The sequence below is a fragment of the Aquarana catesbeiana genome, linkage group LG03, assembly GCF_042186555.1.
Source record: "Aquarana catesbeiana isolate 2022-GZ linkage group LG03, ASM4218655v1, whole genome shotgun sequence".
In the NCBI taxonomy this organism is placed as follows: domain Eukaryota; kingdom Metazoa; phylum Chordata; class Amphibia; order Anura; family Ranidae; genus Aquarana; species Aquarana catesbeiana.
In genome coordinates this window covers 407823169-407846204 of record NC_133326.1, presented here as the reverse complement: position 1 = coordinate 407846204, position 23036 = coordinate 407823169, and the positions used below count along the sequence as shown (strand labels likewise).

At 43.4% G+C, this 23036-nt stretch overlaps 1 protein-coding gene across 2 annotated transcripts in view; it reads right to left on the bottom strand.

Annotated features, from left to right (window-relative positions):
- The window catches only part of DOCK2 (dedicator of cytokinesis 2), a 475532-nt gene that overhangs the window by 380072 nt on the left and 72424 nt on the right, over positions 1-23036 (bottom strand). For both annotated transcript variants that reach the window (XM_073620719.1, XM_073620720.1), the window contains exons 3-5: positions 18637-18677; positions 16952-17007; positions 15081-15177 (exon numbers count right to left, since the gene is read on the bottom strand). In XM_073620719.1, the coding sequence (XP_073476820.1) occupies positions 15081-15177; positions 16952-17007; positions 18637-18677 (194 nt within the window). The remainder of the gene's footprint in view (positions 1-15080; positions 15178-16951; positions 17008-18636; positions 18678-23036) is intronic.

The following is a 23036-nucleotide window of genomic DNA, read 5'->3' as shown; positions in this document are numbered from 1 at the left end:
AGTCTTCTCTGTCGTCTTCTTCCCTGTTCTCTTCTTCCGATGTTGACACGACACTCTCTCCCGCTGTAATGCCGTGTGAGCGGCGCGTAGCGACTTATATAGGCATGGGGCGTGGTCACCGGGTGATGTTACCCGGTGACCCCGCCCCTTATGACGTCACAGTCCCAACATGCCCTGGGACTGTCATGATTGCAGACTGACAGCGCTGAGAGCTGGAGGTGCGGGGGATGGTCTATGTAGACAGCTTTACCCCGGATGCCTGCATAATTAGATGTGCCTCTTTTAATCATAAACCATGTGAGTTGCTAAATGTTGTACCTTCATTAAATGTAACCATATTGCTACACTTGGAGGCGCTTCTCTTCTCTTTTATACTCTGTAGCTCCTGCTGGATTTTGCTTCTAGTCCCCTTGTGGAGGCTTCCATTTGTGGATGGACAATTTATGGTTACACAACCTATCACATTGCTATAGTCTTTTTATGTGAACTATAAACTGAAGGACTTATGAATAAATGGTTGTGGAATGAATCATTTTGAGTTTACATTATTTCTTATGGGGAAATTCACTTTGATATACAAGTGCTTTGGATTACAAGCATGTTTCTGGAACGAATTATGCTCGCAATCCAAGGTTCTACTGTACATAGTTCTACCAGAAATATACACAAGTGAACATATTTACAATGCTTCCCCCCACTGGATCGGGAGCAGTATAACACACTAATACTTAACAGTGTTTGAGTTCTCAAATGCAGGACTGGTCTTTTCAGTGAGCCCCCGCCACATTCTCTACCTACAGTATCTCAGCTCCCTATCTGATCATCCTGTCGTATGCCTCAGCTCTCAACTACCCCATTTACTGCTTGCACAGTGAGCAGAAGACTCTTCCCAAGGTTGGCAATTTCACTTCGTTTTGCAATTCTGCCCTCCAGATCCTTCAAAGGTCTCAAGGATAGATAAATTACTATAATAACAATTAGAGTCAGGGTAATTTACATAAAATAAAACAAGCCAGAAAAATGTTGTTTATTTTTTGGAGCAAAGGTGTCAAGATGCAAAATTCATTCAGCCTCAAACAATATGTTGCTAAAGTCACCGCCATGTTGCCATGTTCTGTGTAAATTAGCTATTTTTTCCTTTAGTAAAAACCATAGGTGCAAGTTAATCTGTTGTTCCCTGACCTGCAGCTGATTTTTGCTAAGAGAATGTCCTAAAATACTATTTGGATTACACATTTTGGTAAACAGGGTAGTGACTATTTTATCCCTGTCAACATTATGATATGCAAAAATAATTAGCAACTCGAAAACCTGTACAAGAAAATCATGACAGGTGGAAGCTTAAAGGCATAGTTCACCTTTAAAAAAAAACTGCCTATGCAGGTAAGCGGTGCCTGAAGATTAAAAAAAAACTGTGTTAAACAAAGTTAAATAAGGCCCTTGCTATAGGTATAGATCATTTACTTGCCTCCTGAAACCTGATTGAAAAACTCCAAGAAATTCCATCATTCCTTCTGCTAGTAGACTCCTAGCTCTTACTGTTCACCTCCACCATCACAAGAGTAAGCTTTCAAATTTTGGGCCCAGAGCTACTGCATCAGAGGAGAGAAAGCACGTGTGAGGGGGTTTGAATCAGAGAAAGAGCTCACATGATGGTGGAGGTGAGAAGTAAAAGCTAACAGTCTCTTAACGGCGTTCTAGCAACAAGGCAAGATGGGATGATGAAATATGTGGGAGTTTTTCCGTAAGACTCCATGAGGTAGGTAAATTGCCTATATCTATAGCAAGTGTGTTGTTCAACTTTGGTCAAAGCTGCACAATTTGTTTTAATCTGCAGACACCCCTTACCTGCATAGGCAGTTTTTTTGGTAAAGGTGAACTGTGCTTTTAATGTTTTGTATTAGTAAATCATTTAGACTTATATATACATATGCAGAATATTCCTTTTCTCATATGAATCTATGATGCATAGCATGATGCAATAACACCAACATCTAGCAAAAATAACTAGGCATACCCTTGAAAGATCAAGAGTATACTTTTGTACTTCAGCTGAAAGAAAGGTATGCATTAACTGAAGGACTTGTTAAATTGACCAAAAAGAGTATTGGGAACACAGTATCATCCAACTTACAGTTCAGTATAAACTAGTCAGATGGTAATGTTTGCCCAAAGGGAACCTAGAATACTTCCACTAATCATTTTACATTGAATGACGTACAAGCCATGGTACTTTTCATGTACTAACAAGGACTAATGAGCATGGAAAAATGTGTATGTCAGTTGGATATACTGTATGGCTTTATGTTTTAAGTTGTATCTGTAGTATAACTATGAGTACACACTTGTCAATTAATATATCATTGAATGGTTTGCTAACTAAATCCGGTCACCTGAAATGAGGAATTGATGTCTAACTTATTGGATTTGTGATGAGTTAACAAATCATGAAAATATGTATTGTAAAAACAAAGAATCAGGATTTAGGGTCGGTTCACACTAGGATGACTTGTCAGGCGACCTAGCCGCCTGACAAGTAGCGTCCCGTTCTGTACAATGGAACCGTTCTAATCGGAGCGACGCAAGTTGCTCCGACTTAGAAAAAGGTTCCTGTACTACTTTGGGGGCGACTTGAGGCGACTTGCATAGACTTCTATATAGAAGTCGTTTTGCAAGTCGCCGCCCCTGTCGTGTCCAGGTCGCCTGAGGCAGTCGCGCTGCAAGTCGCGCTGCCTCAGTGTGAACCGGGGCTTAGTATGATATAAGTAGCAGCATGTGATGAAGGGATATATAATGTGCAGTAAATATAAAGCCCTGTTTTCCACCAAAGTCTTTAATGTAACAATTAACCTGAAGATATGTTTCAATATCTACCCACACAGGAATGTTAAGACCTTCAGATAAGATATGACAGGTAAATTTGATTTTTTTTAAATAGTAGAGCTAAAATGACATAGGTACTTAGATATGAAAGCTAAAAAGACTGATGTGCAACTATTGCACTTTTGATGGAGGAAAGAAAAAACTTCCTGGAGGCTAAAGCCTCGTACACACGATCGGATTGTTGGCCAACAAAACCATGGACTTTTGTCCAAAGGGTGTTGGCCCAAACTTGTCTTGCATACAAACGGCAAGGAATTGTCGCCCAACAAATACGAACGTAGGGACATACTACATTGTTTTTCAGCTCTTTAGTGCCACCCTTTGGGCTCCTTCTGCTAATTTCATGTTAGTAGAAGTTTGATGAGTCTCGATTCGCGCTTTTCATTTCGCACTTTTCATTTCGCGATTTTCAGTTAGTTTCTGAATGGCCATTTGTCAACCAGCCATGTTGCGGAATCGGAGGAGATAGCGTGTTATTTATTATTGGCCTTGGAGTTATTGCTTTGAGATTATTTTTTTGGTTGAATAATGATTTGATTTGGTATATTTTCTATATTTTTGGACGCATAGAATGCACTTTTTATAATTTTATTTGTTTTATTCTTTTAATGCACAATAAAAAAATTGTGGCGAATAATACTTGGCTATGTGTTTTACTTCAAATAACAGTTTGGGAGTAGGCAGTTACATTTAAAAAATACAATGTAAAATTAACAAGGGACACCAACATAGCTGTATCTTTGATCTTAAAAACTACGGGATAATGGTGTTGTGGTAACTTGCCCAAATAAAAAAAAAAAAGCATAATAATATTATTCTTGATATCACTAGAAAAAAAAGCCTTTGCAAATTTGTTTGCAATAACTCCATCAGTATCACCAGCAAAGCAGCTTCATTATGTGCATTATGTGCACTGCATTTTGAGAATTCATAATTTGCCACCTCACGAATGTTAATTCTCCATTACCAACTCTAGTTTACAAGACTGACCACTTCCGGCTCGTCCTTGCTTCTGAGGATGCGTGTTTCTACTTTGCACTTTTGTCAGACGGACTTGTTTACACACGCTCGGAAAATCCGACAGACATTTGTGGAAATTTTTAAAACCTGCTAGACAACATTTGTCTGCAGAAAATCTGACAATTGTCCGATGGAGCATACACATGGTTGGATTTACCACCAGCAGCCTGTCATCGAACATTCGATCATGTGTATGCAACTTTACACTATTAAGACACCTTACCCTACTACAAGAAAAATATAAATTTCTTTCATATGATCTTTCATATTAATGGTCTAAACTAAGTACAAAGGCCTGCACATGACAAAAGCATTTCTTTATATGCTGCTGATACCACTAGCCAATGCTGAATTTATAATATTACGATATATAGCAGAGGGTGCACGTGGGAACTATTAATTACACGTTAATTCAGGTGATGTACTTTTTTGAAGCTTTCTGAAGAACATGAATATTAACCAGTTGCTGACTGCTGCGCGACGATGTACATCGGCAGAATGGCACGGGCAGGCAAAAGAATTTACAGGTACGTCCTTGCCTTCCCGCGGGCGGGGGGTCCGATCGGACCCTCCTGGTGTCCGAGGCGGTCGGCAAATCTTCCCCGGCGATCGGAGGTGAGGGGGAGGCCATCCATTTGTGGCCCCCCCCTCGCGATCGCTCCTATCAGATCATTTCCCTGCCTCTGTATTGTACACAGAGGCAGAGGAAATTATGTCATCTCTCCTCGGCTCGGCATTTTCTGTTCTGGCGCCGAGAAGAGAAGACTGTAATGTGAGTGCACCAACACAACACATCACAGTAGAACATGCCAGGCACACAATACACCCCCTTTACCCCCCCAATCCCCCCCCTATCACCCCCCAATCACCCCTCCACCCCCCTGTCACACTGACACCAAGCAGTTTTTTTTTTTTTCTGATTACTGCATTGGTGTCAGTTTGTGACAGTTAGTGTGGTAGGGCAGTTAGTGTTAGCCCCCTTTAGGTCTAGGATACCCCCCTAACCCCCCCAATAAAGTTTTAACCCCTTGATCACCCCCTATCGCCAGTGTCGCTAAGCGATCATTTTTCTGATCGCTGTATTAGTGTCACTGGTGACGCTAGTTAGGGAGGTAAATATTTAGGCTCGCCGTCAGCATTTTATAGCGACAGGGACCCTCATATACTACCTAATAAATGTTTTAACCCCTTGATTGCCCCCTAGTTAACCCTTTCACCACTGATCACCGTATAACTGTTACGGGTGATGCTGGTTAGTTCGTTTATTTTTTATAGTGTCAGGGCACCCGCCGTTTATTACCTAATAAAGGTTTATCCCCCTGATCGCCCGGCGGTGATATGCGTCACCCCAGACAGCGTCAGGTTAGCGCCAGTACCGCTAACACCCACGCACGCAGCATACGCCTCCCTTAGTGGTATAGTATCTGAACGGATCAATATCTGATCCGATCAGATCTATACTAGCGTCCCCAGCAGTTTAGGGTTCCCAAAAACGCAGTGTTAGCGGGATTAGCCCCTCCGCCCAGCCCACCCAAGTTCAGTACGGATCGATCACTGTCACTTACAAAACACTAAACACATAACTGCAGCGTTCGCAGAGTCAGGCCTGATCCCTGCGATCACTAACAGTTTTTCTGGTAGCGTTTTGGTGGCAAGCACCAGCGGCCTAGTACACCCCGGTCGTAGTCAAACCAGCACTGCAGTAACACTTGGTGACGTGGCGAGTCCCATAAATGCAGTTCAAGCTGGCGAGGTGGCAAGCACAAGTAGTGTCCCGCTGCCACCAAGAAGAAGACAAACACAGGCCGTCATGCCCATAATGCCCTTCTTGCTGCATTTGCCAATCCTAATTGGGAACCCACCACTTCTGCAGCACCCGTACTTCCCCCATTCACATCCCCAACCAAATGCAGTCGGCTGCATGAGAGGCATTTTTATGTCCTCCCGAGTACCCCTACCCAATGAACCCCCCAAAAAAGATGTTGTGTCTGCAGCAAGCGCAGATATAGGCATGACACCCGCTATTATTTTCCCTCCTGTCCTGACAATCCTAGTCTTTGCATTGATGAATGTTTTGAACGCTACCATACACTAGTTGAGTATTAGCGTAGGGTACAGCATTGCACAGACAAGGCACACTTTCACAGGGTCTCCCAAGATGCCATCGCATTTTGAGAGACCCGAACCTGGAACCGGTTACAGTTATAAAAGTTAGTTACAAAAAATGTGTAAAAAAAAAATATATATATATATATAAAATTTAAAAAATAGTTGTCGTTTTATTGTTCTCTCTCTCTCTATTCTCTCTCTATTGTTCTGCTCTTTTTTACTGTATTCTATTCTGCAATGTTTTATTGTTATTATGTTTTATCGTGTTTGCTTTTCAGGTATGCAATTTTTTATACTTTACCGTTTACTGTGTTTTATTGTTAACCATTTTTTTGTCTTCAGGTACGCCATTCACGACTTTGAGTGGTTATACCAGAATGATGCCTGCAGGTTTAGGTATCATCTTGGTATCATTATTTTCAGCCAATGGTCGGCTTTCATGTAAAAGCAATCCTAGCGGCTAATTAGCCTCTAGACTGCTTTTACAAGCAGTGGGAGGGAATGCCCCCCCTCCACCGTCTTCCGTGTTTTTCTCTGGCTCTCCTGTCTCAACAGGGAACCTGAGAATGCAGCCGGTGATTCAGCCAGCTGACCATAGAGCTGATCAGAGACCAGAATGGCTCCAAACATCTCTATGGCCTAAGAAACCGGAAGCTACGAGCATTTCATGACTTAGATTTCGCCGGATGTAAACAGCGCCATTGGGAAATTGGGAAAGCATTTTATCACACCGATCTTGGTGTGGTCAGATGCTTTGAGGGCAGAGGAGAGATCTAAGGTCTAACAGACCCCAATTTTTTCAAAAAAGAGTACCTGTCACTACCTATTGCTATCATAGGGGATATTTACATTCCCTGAGATAACAATAAAAATGATTAAAAGAAAAAAAATTAAAGGAACAGTTTAAAAATAAGATAAAAAAGCAAAAAAAAAAAAAAAAATAAAATAAAAAAAAAAGCACCCCTGTCCCCCCCTACTCTCGTGCTAAGGCGAACGCAAGCGTTGGTTTGGCGTCAAATGTAAACAGCAATTGCACCATGCATGTGAGGTATCACCGCGAAGGTCAGATCGAGGGCAGTAATTTTAGCAGTAGACCTCCTCTGTAAATCTAAAGTGGTAACCTGTAAAGGCTTTTAAAGGCTTTTAAAAATGTATTTATTTTGTTGCCACTGCACGCTTGTGCGCAATTTTAAAACATGTCATGTTTGGTATCCATGTGCTCGGCCTAAGATCATCTTTTTTATTCCATCAAACATTTGGGCAATATAGTGTGTTTTAGTGCATTAAAATTTTAAAAAGTTTGTTTTTTCCCCAAAAAATGCGTTTGAAAAATCGCTGCGCAAATACTGTGTAAAAAAAAAATGAAACACCCACCATTTTAATCTGTAGGGCATTTGCTTTAAAAAAATATATAATGTTTGGGGGTTCAAAGTAATTTTCTTGCAAAAAAAAATAATTTTTCATGTAAACAAAAAGTATCAGAAAGGGCTTTGTCTTCAAGTGGTTAGAAGAGTGGGTGATGTGTGACATAAGCTTCTAAATGTTGTTCATAAAATGCCAGGACAGTTCAAAACCCCCCAAATGACCCCATTTTGGAAAATAGATACCCCAAGCTATTTGCTGAGAGGCATGTCGAGTCCATGGAATATTTTATATTGTGACACAAGTTGCGGGAAAGAGAAAATGAATATTCAATGGGCTCAACATGCCTCTCAGCAATTTCCTTGGGGTGTCTACTTTCCAAAATGGGGTCATTTGGGGGGGTTTTGTACTGCCCTTCCATTTTAGCACCTCAAGAAATGACATAGGCAGTCATAAACTAAAAGTTGTGTAAATTCCTGTAAATGTACCCTAGCTTGTAGATGCTATAACGTTTGCGCAAACCAATAAATATACACTTATTAACATTTTTTTTACCAAAGACATTGCTGTTTAGCAATGTATGACTAAAATTGAGTTTATTGGATTTTTTTTAACAAAAAGTAGAAAATATCTTTTTTTTCAAAATTTTCTGTCTTTTTCCGTTTATAGCGCAAAAAATAAAAATGGCAGAGGTGATCAAATACCATCAAAAGAAATCTCTATTTGTGGGAAGAAAAGGACGCAAATTTCGTTTGGGTACAGCATTGCATGACCGCACAATTAGCAGTTAAAGCGACGCAGTGCCAAATTGTAAAAAGTGCTCTGGTCAGGAAGGGGGTAAAAGCGTGGCTTGGCAATGGCGCTGTGAGGCTGCTTCTTCTGGGAGCTCCGTGCTTCGTACAGGCTAGGAAGCGGATCTAGCGCACTTACCGTGTGAACAACTACATGTCCATGACGGACAGAGCTCCGGGATCACCCGCAGCCAACAAAACCGCAGACATTGCAGCTTATTTTCTGCGGAATTCGGCCACTCCGTCACAGGCCCCGGAATCCAAGATGGCGCCGCCGCGCACTAACAACACAGGCACAGCATCGCTCAAAAAGACAGGCAAAGGGCTCCCCGGTGCCTCTCAAGGTAACGGATCTATCCCTAACAGACCAGACTCCCCGATCCTTTCCCCAGAAATCCCAGGGATGGATAGCTGCCCATTTGTACAGACCGCCAGCACACAGGGGCCAGCATTCCTTGAAGGCTGGAAGGAGTTGATCGCCATTCTCCCCACTAAAAAAGACATCTCTGAATCTGCAGCTACTATTGTGAATACCCTATCTAAAGAAATCCATGACCTTAAGCAGAGGATAGATACTGTTGACTCTAGGGTATCTGAGGTGGAAACTTCCACTTCTCTGCTAGAATCCAGAATGTCAGACATGGAAAAGGCTCAAGTAGATTATAAAAGGCGCCTGATCCTGATGCAACTTTCCATAGATGATGGCGAAAATCGCAGCAGGAGAAACAACATCAGAGTGCGCGGCCTGCCTGAAGCCACATCAGGAGGTGATCTTAGAGCTACGATAGTGGCCATATTTAATCGATTACTGGACAAACCACCTACAGATGAGTTGGAATTGGACCGTGTGCATCGTGTGCAGGGTCCTAGGGGAGGAGACGATCTCGCACCGAGAGACGTATTGGCGAGAGTTCATTGCTACACAATCAAGGAAGAAATATTGCGAAGGGCATGGATCCAGGGCCCTCTGGACTTTGATGGTGCATCGGTGCAACTTTTCCCAGATTTATCGCGGCTCACCCTGCGCATGAGAGGTCAACTACGACCACTACTCGAAGCAATCAGAACAGCAGGAGCCACATACAGATGGGGTCACCCCTTCCATTTGATTGTGCTGAAAGGGAACAACTCTTTTGTGCTGCGTTGGCCGGACCAACTACCGGATTTGTTCAGATTCTTGGCGATCCCCGGTTTTTCTATACCCAACTGGCTTGACTTCTCAACCACCTTCAATAGCTCGCGATCTGCATCTCCAAGACCCCAAAGATCTAGCAGACGACAATGGCGCTCAAGATCCAGGATATCCCCGAGAGACAACCCCACCTCGCCGGAATCTTGATCGAACCTACCGGAGCCGAATGGAACTGACAGAGAAGCAAGAAGGGGTCTCTTGAAGACTCCGGAGATCTAGACCACATTGATATCCTTTCTGAACTCACAACATACCCTCACAGTTCCGTGAGTGGGTCATAAATAGTTTAAGGGGCTTATTGTATGTATGTTGATGAAACTCTTTATCCCTCAGTGCAGGGATGCAAAGCCTAAAATGGTTGTTTAGACCCAAATGATATTGGGGCCTTCTCGCCGCGCCTCCCCCTCGTAGCTCCACAGTTCTCCTAAGGGCATTTTTGTTACCCTCCGTTTATCTTTTTTCTTTTATTTTTTGGTTGGAGACATGGGGTGGCGGCGCCGGGAGAGCCCTGATTCCAAAGGCACGGAAATGTATATAGTTTATTATTTTTTAGCTGCTAGATATCAAAGATAACTGTGATAGTTAACTTGTAATAGGAAGGGGATATATGTAACTCTCTGCGATCAGATACACTGCACTGCAGAAGGTTGCATATACACAGCCTGAAGGTTCTACAACATAGAACCAGAGTTGTTTTTGGACTTTTATTGGGTTTTCTGCCTATAGCGTTAATAGTCTGGTATCTCCTATCATACCGGTTCTCTCCTGTCGACACGCCTCCCGCTGTGTCGCAGAGTCTAGTCTTCCACACCCACTAATAGGTAGCGCATACGTGCGCAAGGCTTTGTATAGCAACAGTTGGATCATTTATTTGTCCTTCTTAGTATTATCCTTCATCTTTTTTCAGCTCCACTTCATTCTACTTCTCATCTCCTGTCCTCCCCCCCGGTCCTAGCCCCCCTCTTTCCGTCCCCAATTTTCCCTCCCCCTCTCTTTCTCGACTGCAACGCTCCCCCCTCCCCCTACCACCCGCTTTATACCCTTCTGACCTATTTTTATTTTTTATATTTATTGTTTGATCTTGGTGCGCGACATGGCCCCCCCAGGAGTTCCCCCGGGTTCACGCCCACGAGAGGAGATAAAATTTACCTCCCTCAATGTTAGGGGTCTGGCTACACTGGAAAAACGCTACAGAGTGCTCTCAGATCTTAAAAAAACGCGCTCACAGGTGGCGTTCATCCAGGAAACGCATTTCAAACAGTTGGCAGTACCCAGACTTTGCAACAGGGACTTTCCCAACGTATACCATGCTCCCTCCCCTTTATCTAAATCGAAGGGGGTCAGCATATTGATAGCCAGATCTTTGACGTGGACACTGCTGGAAGAGAGAGCAGACCCACTAGGGCGTTATTTACTCTTAAAAGGCAAAATCAGAAATACCACAGTGACCCTGGTTAACGTCTATTTCCCTAATTCTGACCACCTGACCTTCTTGCGATCACTCATTCCCTTAATCCTAGATTTCCGAGAGGGTCTGTTCCTGATGGGCGGGGATTTTAATTTTGCTCCAGAGCCACTTTTAGACGTTTCGAGAGGGGCGTCTCATTTGTCCTTCGCATACCTGAAAAAACTCAAGCTGGAATTGGCCGGCTTGCAGTTGGTTGACCCCTGGAGGATCATGCACCCTGGGGGGAGGGATTATACCTACTTCTCAGCGGTGCGTGGTACCTACTCCAGGATAGACTTCTTTCAGATCCAGCATAAAGATCTCCCATATGTCACCTCATCCCAAATCGACTACATTTCTCTATCAGACCATGCTCCCATCCATGTAATCCTAGGCTGGGATACAGAACTCAGATCCCCCCCGACATGGAAACTAAACGAGTCACTGTTACAAATCCCGGAAGTACATGAAGAGATAAGTAGGTCACTAACTAATTATTTCTCAGAAAACACAGACCCCTCGCTGTCTCCAATGACAGTGTGGGGAGGCCCATAAATGTGTAATAAGAGGGGAATTGATTAGGATTGGGACTGCAAAAAAAAGGGAAAGAACCAAGCAGATTGATCTTTTGATATCTCAGGTGCGGACTCTTGAGCTACTACACAAGAAGTCTCTGGCGGAAACACACCTCAAGGCCTTATTGAAGGCTAGAGGTGATTTGAAAGACCTTTTGTACCATAAAACGTTACAGAACCTGGCCTGGGCCAGAAGGTCTATGTTCGAATTCTCCAATAAGCCAGGTACCATGTTGGCCAGACTTCTACGTGGCCCGAGACAACGCACCTACATTCCCTCTATAGTGACCTCACAGGGGTCAAAAGTTCATACCTCCAGGGACATAGCCAACAAATTTGCTGCTTATTATCAACAACTATACAACTTACACAGGGGGGAACCTGTTAGATCTCTGGCGGAGAAGGAGGGGGCAGCGGGTGAATACATCAGGTCTTCGGGTATGCCTACTCTACCAGCAGATGTAGGTGACGCCTTGGAGGCGGACATCACACCTGAAGAACTCTTGCTAGCCCTGGCACAAACGAAACCCAGGAAAGCACCGGGGCCGGATGGCTTCACCCTGACCTACTACCAGACCTTTGGGCCTAATTTATCGCCACACTTTCTGAAAGCATACAATACATTAAAGGAGGGTAGTACTAGCATGGTAGACTCCCTTCGGGCATTTATATCCCTGATCCCAAAAGAAGGGAAAGACCCTAACCACTGCAGTAATTACCGCCCGATTGCGTTGCTTAACGTAGATCTTAAATTATTCTCCAAAATTCTTGCCAATAGAATCTTACCGCATATCCCACATCTGATCCACTTGGACCAGGCAGGGTTCGTGCCGCTGAGGGAGTCGAGAGACAATACCATTAGGGTTCTCAATCTTATACATGCAGCACGGTCGGTCAAGATGCCTTTTCTCCTACTCTCTACAGATGCGGAAAAGGCTTTTGACAGGGTGGCCTGGCATTTTATGCGGGCCACTCTGGAACACATTGGTGTGGGCCCAAACATGAGAGGCTGGATATCGTCTCTATACTCGGCTCCCTCAGCGGCGGTTAACGAGTGGCGTTCGGAATTCTTTGACATCTCTAACGGGACGAGACAGGGGTGCCCCCTGTCTCCACTAGTTTTTATTCTGACCCTCGAACCGTTCATGTGTAGCATCCGTGGGAATCCCAATATAACAGGGATTATGAAGTCCTCTGGACACCACAAAATCGCGGCCTTCGCCGATGATCTGATTTTTTTCGTCTCCAACCCACGGATCACATTGCCCAACATCTTGTCAGCCCTACGGGTATATGGGGAAGTATCAAGTTTTAAAGTCAACTGTGCCAAGTCCGCGGTGTTGAATATCACTATACCAGCCACGGAAGCAGTAATTATGAGCAAATCCTTCCCCTTTCGGTGGGCGGAGAAATCTATCCGCTACCTGGGGGTGGACATCACTCCGGACTTGGCACACCTGTACACCAGTAACTTCTTACCCTTACTTCAGAGACTTAAGATAGATCTCCAGACGTGGCACAAACTCACTTTGACCTGGTTTGGGCGGTGTAACGCCTTGAAAATGACGGCCTTGCCCCGGGTTTTATATATACTTCAAACATTACCGATAAAGTTACCAACTACCTTCTTTAAGCAAATTCAGTCTACCATTAGGGAGTTTATCCGGTCTCATTAATCACCCAGAACAAAAATGCAAACACTGACCAAACCCAAGGAAAAGGGGGGCATAGGTCTCCCGGATATCTTTCGATACTACCAAGCGGTTCACTTGGCAAGGATTGCCGATTGGCACTGTAACAGGTACTCCAAACAATGGGTGGGAATGGAAATTGAGGATTCCTCTATCCCCTTACTCTCGTCCCCGTGGCTCATGTCCCCACCTCCGGCGGACTTGAAATCCCATCCGCTAATAGGAGCCACCCTCCTGGTGGCAAGGAAAATATTCCGTACCACAGACCTATCACCGTTACCCTCCCCCATGACACCTATTATAGGCAACCCAGACTTTACCCCCGGACTCACAAGTTGTAGATTGAGACAATTAACTAATTTTGAGAAGCAGTCCCTAGGTGAGATTTGGCCCCGGGGAGAGCTTCCAACTGTCTCCACTCTTTCTAGACTCATTGATCCTCCATTAGACAGTCTCAGCACTCTTCAACTTCGGCACTTTATGAAGACTATTCAAAAGGTCCCTTATGTCCCTCGCGGTCACACTCCTCTGGAATCTCTTTGTAAATCTGGGGAACCTATAAGGCACACACTCTCATTCCTATACAGTCTGCTCACGGGCCAGGGGGAGGACACGACTCCAGAGTTCCTACTGAAATGGGAAAGAGACCTGGAGATTCAGTTTTCTACCCAGCAAAGGGAGAAGGTCTTGGTTTTGGCACACAAGTCCTCGATTGCGAGCCATTATCAAGAATCGGGATACAAAATCCTGACCAGGTGGTACAGAGTCCCATACATGTTACACAAAATGAACCCTTCGCTGTCGGATAGGTGTTGGCGATGCGACAGGGAAGTTGGAAATATGCTACACGTCTTTTGGTCGTGTCCACTCCTGAGACCCTTTTGGGAGGCGGTGATTTCGACTATCCAGAGTTTGACCTCGGTCGATCTCAGGGACAACCCAGCCGCATGCCTTCTACACCTAACCACGAGACCAATCCAAAAGTACAAGAAAACACTGACAATGCAACTTCTGAACGCAGCGAAAGCATGCATTCCAGCGCTCTGGCGAGATCCCCTCCCACCAACCAGGGTCCTGTGGTATTCAAAAGTTAACTGTATCTTACGTATGGAGGAACTGACGGCAACCATACAAAACAAGGAGGAACAATTTAACGACAAATGGAGACCCTGGAGATATTTTGTCGGCACAAACACATATCTACAGGACATAGCTCAGGCACAGTCCTCATCTACCTGAGGTTAAAACCCCGCTGATTCTATTAAAACAGATACCTGTACACACCCTCCTGGGATCTGGCGAATGGGGTCGATGTGGGGGCTATGTCGCAGCCATTCCTTTCCAACCTCCTCTTTCTTGGCCTCTTCCTCTCCCTTTCTCCAAGCCTTCCTTATCCTTCGTCTACCCCGCTTTCCCTCCCATTCTCCATCCTTTCCTCCTCTGTAACTTCTTTTGTACTGTTCAGCTCACTAAGCAGCCGTGGTGACGGCGATAACGACTTTAATGAGAAGATATTATTTATGGTGAGCAGGAAACACCCACCTATATAGGAAAAAACATACTTGTCTTCAAAGGTTTAAACATTACATGACATATCAAAAACTGTTCTCAACCAGTTCAAGGTTCATGCAAGGAGGCCCATTGGTAGGCAACCTTCATTTACTATGTATGGAAAAGATATATTTGTGGCTAGAACATATGTATAATATCACACTTGTTTGGTGAATAACTTGATCTTGGTGTACAATCTCACTTTATATGACTCAAAAAGTATTACTGTATGGAATGTGTGACCTACTGTATTCTGGACTATGTATCTATGCCTTCTGTATAACAAAATAAAGAAATTTAAAAAAAAAGGAAGGGGGTAAATCCTTCCGGGGCTGAAGTGGTTAAACATACAGAAACTTTTTTCCTTCACTACTTCACACTAGTAATAAAAAATGTTTAGACAGATATATTTATCTGTGATCAGTATTCTGCAATTAATAAATACATAACATTTCTTACTGTATACAGCTGTCTCCAAATGTTGCCCCATTCCCGTAGGGTAGCTGTAACTTCTCGTACCAATGGAATTTCAGCCGGCACAATGTGTTCTGTATTCCTAAAAAGACAAACAGAAAGAATGATCATACACATTGGAGAACATTTATTAACACAACTGCATAACAAATCTTGTGCATTTTGCAAGCAAAAATGTCAGTATTAGTTTGGGGTCTTAAAGTGACAGTTTTAGTTTTGCGGAATTGTGTGGCCAAATTTCCATCTAATTCCTCTCCTATGCTGCAACTGCGAAGCAATTCAACCTTACATCTGTCGGAGAACTTAGAAGTGCTAAGGGGCACTTTTTATATACTGTATGTGCAAATATGTTTATTTTTATTGCATTTAATTTATTTATTACAGAAAATCTGTACACATCACACCATTCATGAGCTTATACCCTCTCAGCAGAAATTCTTCTCTCTGTCCCACTGCCCCCAACACACACACACACACACACACACACTTTACTACTTCTTCCCAACTTTGGAAAGAGTTCTGATCACCAATGTCACCTGGAATCAAAGTGAGGGTAAGGCCTTATTCACTCAATAATTACCAATCTATTTGGCAATGCAAAGGGCTGTTTTCAGCTGCAGGTGTCCCATGCAGGGGCCTCCATGCAGCTTTTTGATATCAACAACAGGTGTCTGGTTGCATGGACCTCCTTGTGCATTTCAGGGTATACATCCACACAGGTCCGATGAACAGACAAGTCTGTCTGCTTCCTGATCTGTGCATCAGACCCACATGGTTGCACTAACACACAGAGAGCTCACCATGTAGAAGGAAGATGTTTTTTTTTTTTTTTTTAAATTAGCACTCCCTCATTTCTGATGCAACACAGAGGAAATATCAAGGTATGCACTTAATACTGTGTGACCTGGAACAAGAACTTGTCTGCCCCCCTAGGGACAAGCTCAGTTAATTAATACATGGACATAGGAGAATAGGTCGGCCATGACACTAAAAACTGCAGCCGCAACATGTGAGCCCATTGTTACATAGTAAGGAAAACAACCGTAAGCCCTGGTTCACACTGAATGCAGCTTTGAAATTGCATGGTTTCAAAGCTGCATGTCAGTGCCACTTCAGGTGCGGCCTGGCTACCATCTGTGCGACTTCATGCACAGGTGTCTATTCAAGCCGCACCTGAAAATGCCAAAAGTAGCACAGAAACTACATTGTCAAATTGGTGCAGTACTGCAAAGTCAGCGTCACACCAATTTAACCAGTTCCATTGCTGACAATAGGGTGTGACTTGTCATGCGATTTGACCTGTCAAATTGCATGACAAGTCGCACCGGTGTGAACTATGACTAATACCTATTTAAAACAACAAAAACATTTGAAAGTGTATAATGTCTTTACACTAGTACCATATATATATTAAACAATATATAAAACTATATATAAACTATATATAAATATATTAAATTATAAATATAAATATATATATATATATATATATATATATATATATATATATACTATGCTTCCATTTCAAACAATCAGTCTATTGTAAACTCTCCTAATGTTAGGAGCAGCATTGAAATCAGTCAGTGGCAGAGTAGTTTAAACATTGTAACCACTCAGAATGTATTTAAACAGTTTTGCAGCAGTCCCTCGAAGATTTGGAAAAGATTATATGTGTTTTATACACATATGATCTCACAAGGCACTGTTGGGCAAAAGTAAGATGAGACTCTGCTTTTTTACTATTTAGCTAAATCCCAATGTTATTTCTAACTTTTGTTTTAAAGTTTCAACTGGGCTTTAAGAAAAAGACTCTTCTTAGGCCATAAATGTAATAAAATTTGAAATGACAATGTTACCTTTTCTTTTGAATTGTAACATCCTTGATGTGAATAAAAGACTTAGGGAATATCCCCTGTAGAAAGAAGAAAAAATGGCACACTTATTTTTCGGGGAGTTATGCTGTAATAAATGTACAAAAAAAATTACATGAATGCAGTCTCTTAAAACTATAGCCAAATAAAGAGCAATATTTCATATCAGTGGAATAGGTGTTTTTGCAAGGCAATGGTAAAACATGCAACATTGATTGAATCATAGAAACATAATTCCCTTAACATTCTGTATAGGGCAGACATTAGAATGACAAATATCACAGTTGGATTTTAACTGTTCCTTACTCCTAAAAAAAAGGCTTGGTTTGTAGTTCCACTTTAAGGCTGGGTTCACACCTATGTGAATTGGATGCCTCTTACACCGCATCCAATTCGCAGAACATTTTAAAATCTATTACTTTCAATCAGTCTGGTTCACATATGTGCTTGCATTCGCACTCTGCATTGCCCAAAAAAGTGTGCGTTTTCTAGGCAGTGCGGTGCGAATTGCAGGCAAATATTCTTTTATGGGAACGCATCTGATTCGCAGATGTGTTCTGTTGTGAATAGGCATTCTCTCCCCCTCCTCACTACACCTCCCCCTTTCCCTACTCAGCTGATCCGCAGCTACAACTGAGAGGAAGCGCTGAACAGCTGCTTTTTCTCTTTGCACAGAGAACGGAGCCGGAATTCGCACCGGACTGGTGTGAATCCAGCCTTAAGCTGAATTCCCAATACAAAAATGTCTCTTTAAATATATTCTTCAATAGCCACAAAGGATATAAATCCACTTTATGTGAACCAAATGCTTTTGCAAACTCAATTATTCCCTTGTAAATATAGCAATGATATAATCACTTTGCTATACAGAGCCAGTGCAGAGAGCAATGCTGTGGGAGGGGCCTAACAGGCCCATCTACTACAGAAAACTACAGAAGGAGCAGAGACAAGACCAGTCACCTTGTACAAAGGTAAGGGAGAGCAACACTGACTGGTCGTAATTGAAGAACGCTCCTGCACAGAGGCAAAGTTTCATGTTGAATTACTGAAAATATCTTGAAGAAATGCACAAAGCACTTGAATATTTAAGTAAGACTACACATGCCTTTTTTACATAGACAATATTTGTTAATCCCAGAGTCCAGCTTTAAATACACGCCAATGTTGTTTCAATTAGAAATAACACAAGAACACGGGAAAGGGTGAATACTGACTATTCGATCTCCACTACCTATAGGATACTGAAGTTGGAATCCAGTATGAACGATTTGTTTTTCAAAGGAATTTTCATGAGAGGAAGATGAGCAGATAGAAGGATATCAAAGTATCTCACATAACAGATCTGTACAATTCCTGTTAGGGTTGTGGACCTGCTTCCAGTTGCAGAAGCAAGCCATGAAAAAGTGTTACCTAAAATAAGTGGAATGTGTTTTGATTATGAATTATATTACCAGACTGAAAACTTGATTTAAATATAGAGTGAGTTTCATTACCCTCTGATAAAAGTCCATTTCATTACTTTGGTGTCAACGGGTCCACCTAGGCATAAAGCAACCTCTGAGTGTGTTTTACATTTTTTTACTTTAGCATTAAGCCCATGGCTACCTGAAAATAAACCCTTGTGAACATATTTGATGGTTATTTGAAATATAGAAGAAATTGAAACTTACCTCTAGTGTTCTCTGTTTTACCAGATATCCTTTGTACCATTCTAAAATGATAAATTCATTAGAGCAGACCATTAAAATATCTGTTAAACTTTCATGCCATTCACAAAAGTCAGACAGAATCTGTTTTTCCTCCATAACATTTTCATATTATTATAATATTATCATTATTATTTACATTATTAGCTGTAAGAGAGAAGCATCAAACTGCTATATATATATATATATATATCTCTATATATATATATATCTATATCTATATATAGATATAGATACATATATATATATACTTTGCATCCAGTGTAGCCTATATCTACAGTGCATTCTGTGGTGTACTGTTTCTAATACACTTCAGGCGGTGTACACAGTATCTAATACAGTGTGTACAGTTTCTACTACACTTCTGGTGGTGTAGACAGTATAAAATACAGTGCAGCCATTGTACAGTTTCTAATACAATGCAGGTGGTGTACTGCAGCCATTGTACAGTTTCTAATACAGTGCAGGCAGTGTACACAGTATCTAATACAGTGTGTACAGTTTCTACTACTTTTCTGGTGGTGTACACAGTATCTAATACAGTGTGTACAGTTTCTACGACACTTCTGGTGGTGTACACAGTACACAATACAGTGCAGCTGTAGTACAGTTTCTAATACAGCACAGGCAGTGTACAGGCAGTCCCAGACTTATGAACACCTCACTTATGAACGACTCCTACTTACGAATGGCCTCAATCCCGGCTGCTTGTGCTCCACGCTGGTCCTGGATACCTCCGAGCAGCTATCTTGCCACATTCCACACTGCAGTACTTCATGTACTGCATAGCCAGAAGAGCCCCAGAAGCGCCCAGAACATTCCACATCCCTGCACAGGCGACCATCAGAACATCCCACATCCTTGCACAGGCGGAAGTTACACTTACAAGTGGTGTTCCGACTTACGAACAAATTCCACTTACGAACAAACCTACAGTCCTTAATGTGTTCGTAACCCGGGGACTGCCTGTACACAGTATCTAATACAGTGTGCACAGTTTCTACTACACTTCTGGTGGTGTACACAGTACACAATACAGTGCAGCTGTAGTACAGTTTCTAAGAAAGTGCAGGCAGTGTACACAGTATCTAATACAGTGTGTACGGTTTCTACTACACTTCTGGTGGTGTACACAGTACACAATACAGTGCAGCCATTGTACAGTTTCTAATACAGTGCAGGCAGTGTACACAGGATCTAATACAGTGAGTACAGTTTCTAATACACTTCAGGCGGTGTACACAGTATCTAATACAGTGTAGTGTGGTGTTGGAAAACAAAAAATTCATCATGTCCAGAAGGCCACCAAGGAGAGGTAGACACCCACAGGCCACTAAAAGAGGGCAAGCAACCTCTGTGTCTACAGTCAACAGTGGTGGTCGTGGACATTGTGCATCCTCTGCAGGTCGCTTGTCCTTTTTTTCTGCTTCTGGCCATGTTATTGAGCCACAACATGCAGAAGAGTTGGTAAAGTGGATAATAAAGCCGTCCTCATCCTCCTCATCCTCTGTCACCCAGGCTCACACCTTGAGTAGTTTGCCTTCCAACGCAGCTGCCAAAGCGGCCTATTCCGCCGGGTCCTTGTCCACAGTCACTCCTTCTGTATTCCCACCATTATGCATGGAGGAGATCAATAGAAAAAAAAAACGCGCTAGGTCAAAAATAATGTATACATTGAAACATATGTGAAAATAATTTAAAATTCACGATAACTGTAAACCAGAAAGTAAAGTCCAAAAAGCAGCAGCTCAATATGTGTTAACACAAATAAACTGTATGGAGGGGAAGAAAAGCTGCGCTACAAATGGAAAGTCCATACAATAGTTCTTGGATGAACGGTGACCAATGCAATCTAATGACGAACACCAAGGTAAATCAAAAAATATATCAAACGTGCCACCACCTGAAGAAAAACCTGCTTACCAGCTGGCAGGTAAGTCGGGCAGTTGGCTTATAACCAGCCAGGGCCTTTACTCATAGGGGAGATCCGCTGATGGACAGGAGGTTGGATGATAGGATGATAGGATTGGATACCCTGACCCCTCCTGACACCACACGACCTTACACAGACCACGAGACCCAGCCACATATAGTGGGAGAAAGACCATCCATAGCGTGATACCGTCACAACTGGCAAATTAGCAGCACCACCTCTTTGAGAGGTGGTGTTGCTAATTTGCCAGTTGTGATGGTATCACGCTATGGATGGTCTTTCTCCCTCTATGCATGGAGGAGTCCCCAGAATTATTCAACCACAGTGTTGGGTACATGCTGCTGGAGGATGTGCAGCGATTTTAAGGCTCTGATGATGGTTCCCAGGTTGAGAAAGGGAGTAACGTGAGCATAGAGAGAGGGGGTGCCACAGAAGTACAAGAAACTGGCAGTCATGTTCCCCCAGCTGCAGCATACTGCCAAGTTTGCTCCAGTGATGAGGAGGGAGGGGATGATGAGGTCACTGACTGTACTATGGTGCCTGAGAGAAGAGAGGAGGAGGAGGAGGCACAACTCCAACGAGGCAGGATGTCCTCTATGGGGCAGCTTAAGGGCAGCCACCCTATTGCCTCACACCGATGAGCTCCAAAGGCGCAGGGAGCTGCTGACTCCCCGCTGACTTTTAAAAGTTCCTTGGTGTGGGCCTTTTTCAACACGCGTGCAGCAGATCGCACCGTTGCTGTTTGCAACCTATGTCTGAAGCGGATCAAGCATGGCCAGAACAGCAGCCGCATGGGCGCCGCATGCTTGACCAGACACGTCATGCAGTCCGTTGGCAACAGCACTTGAAAGACCCACATCAAAGAAAAAGGCGGACTTCTCCTTGCTCCTCATCTGGGATCTCCAACCCTACAATATCTCCAGTCCTCTCAAAAACTTGCACTGAGAGGAATGAAGGTGTAGCAATAGGTGTCCCAAGTACTTGCAGCTAGTCTGCTAGCAGTACACCACAATCTGATTTTAGCAGGCAAATTTCCCTACCCCAGTTGCTGAACCATAAAAAGAAATTCGGTCCCAGCCATGCACATGCTCAGCGTCTAAATGCTATCTTGGCCAATTTGCTAGCACTGCTGCCTTTTCAGCTGGTAGACTGCCCCCTTTCGTGAGTTTGTGGAATGCGCTGTACCTCAGTGGCAGGTTCCAAACCACCATTTCTTTTCACAGAAGGCCATTCCGGCTCTCTACCGGCATGTGGAAGGCAATGTTTTGGCCTTGTTGGACAGGGCGGTCAGCAGTAAGGTTCATATTACCGCTGACTCATGGTTCAGCAGGCATGGACAGGGACGTTACCTTTCCTTCAAGGCGCACTGGGTAACTCTGCTGGCAGCTGGGAAGGATGCAGGACAGGGTTCAGTGTTGTTGGAGCTTGTTCAGCCACCACGCCTAGGGATGAGCTTCGAGTTCGAGTCGAACTCATGTTCGACTCGAACATTGGCTGTTCGCAAGTTCGCCGAACAGCGAACAATTTGGGGTGTTCGTGGCAAATTCGAATGCCGCGGAACACCCTTTAAAAGTCTATGGGAGAAATCAAAAGTGCTAATTTTAAAGGCTAATATGCAAGTTATTGTCATAAAAAGTGTTTGGGGACCTGGGTCCTGCCCCAGGGGACATGGATCAATGCAAAAAAAAGTTTTAAAAACGGCCGTTTTTTCAGGAGCAGTGATTTTAATAATGCTTAAAGTCAAACAATAAAAGTGTAATATCCCTTTAAATTTCGTACCTGGGGGGTGTCTATAGTATGCCTGTAAAGGGGCGCATGTTTCCTGTGTTTAGAACAGTCTGACAGCAAAATGACATTTTGAAGGAAAAAACTCATTTAAAACTACCCGCGGCTATTGCATTGCCAACAATACACATAGAAGTTCATTGATAAAAACGGCATGGGAATTCCCCAAAGGGGAACCCCGAACCAAAATTAAAAAAAAAAATGACGTGGGAGTCCCCCTAAATTCCATACCAGGCCCTTCAGGTCTGATATGGATATTAAGGGGAACCGCGGCCAAAATAAAAAAAAAAAAAATGACGTGGGGTTCCCCCTAAATTCCATACCAGACCCTTCAGGTCTGGTATGGATTTTAAGGGGAACCCCGCGCCAAAAAAAAAAAAAAAAACGACGTGGGGTCCCCCCAAAAATCCATACCAGACCCTTATCCGAGCACGCAACCTGGCAGGCCGCAGGAAAAGAGGGGGGGACGAGAGTGCGGCCCCCCCCCCTCCTGAACCGTACCAGGCCACATGCCCTCAACATTGGGAGGGTGCTTTGGGGCCTCATCCCCACAACCCTGGCCGGTGGTTGTGGGGGTCTGCGGGCGGGGGGCTTTTTGGAATCTGGAAGCCCCCTTTAACAAGGGGACCCCCAGATCCCGGCCCCC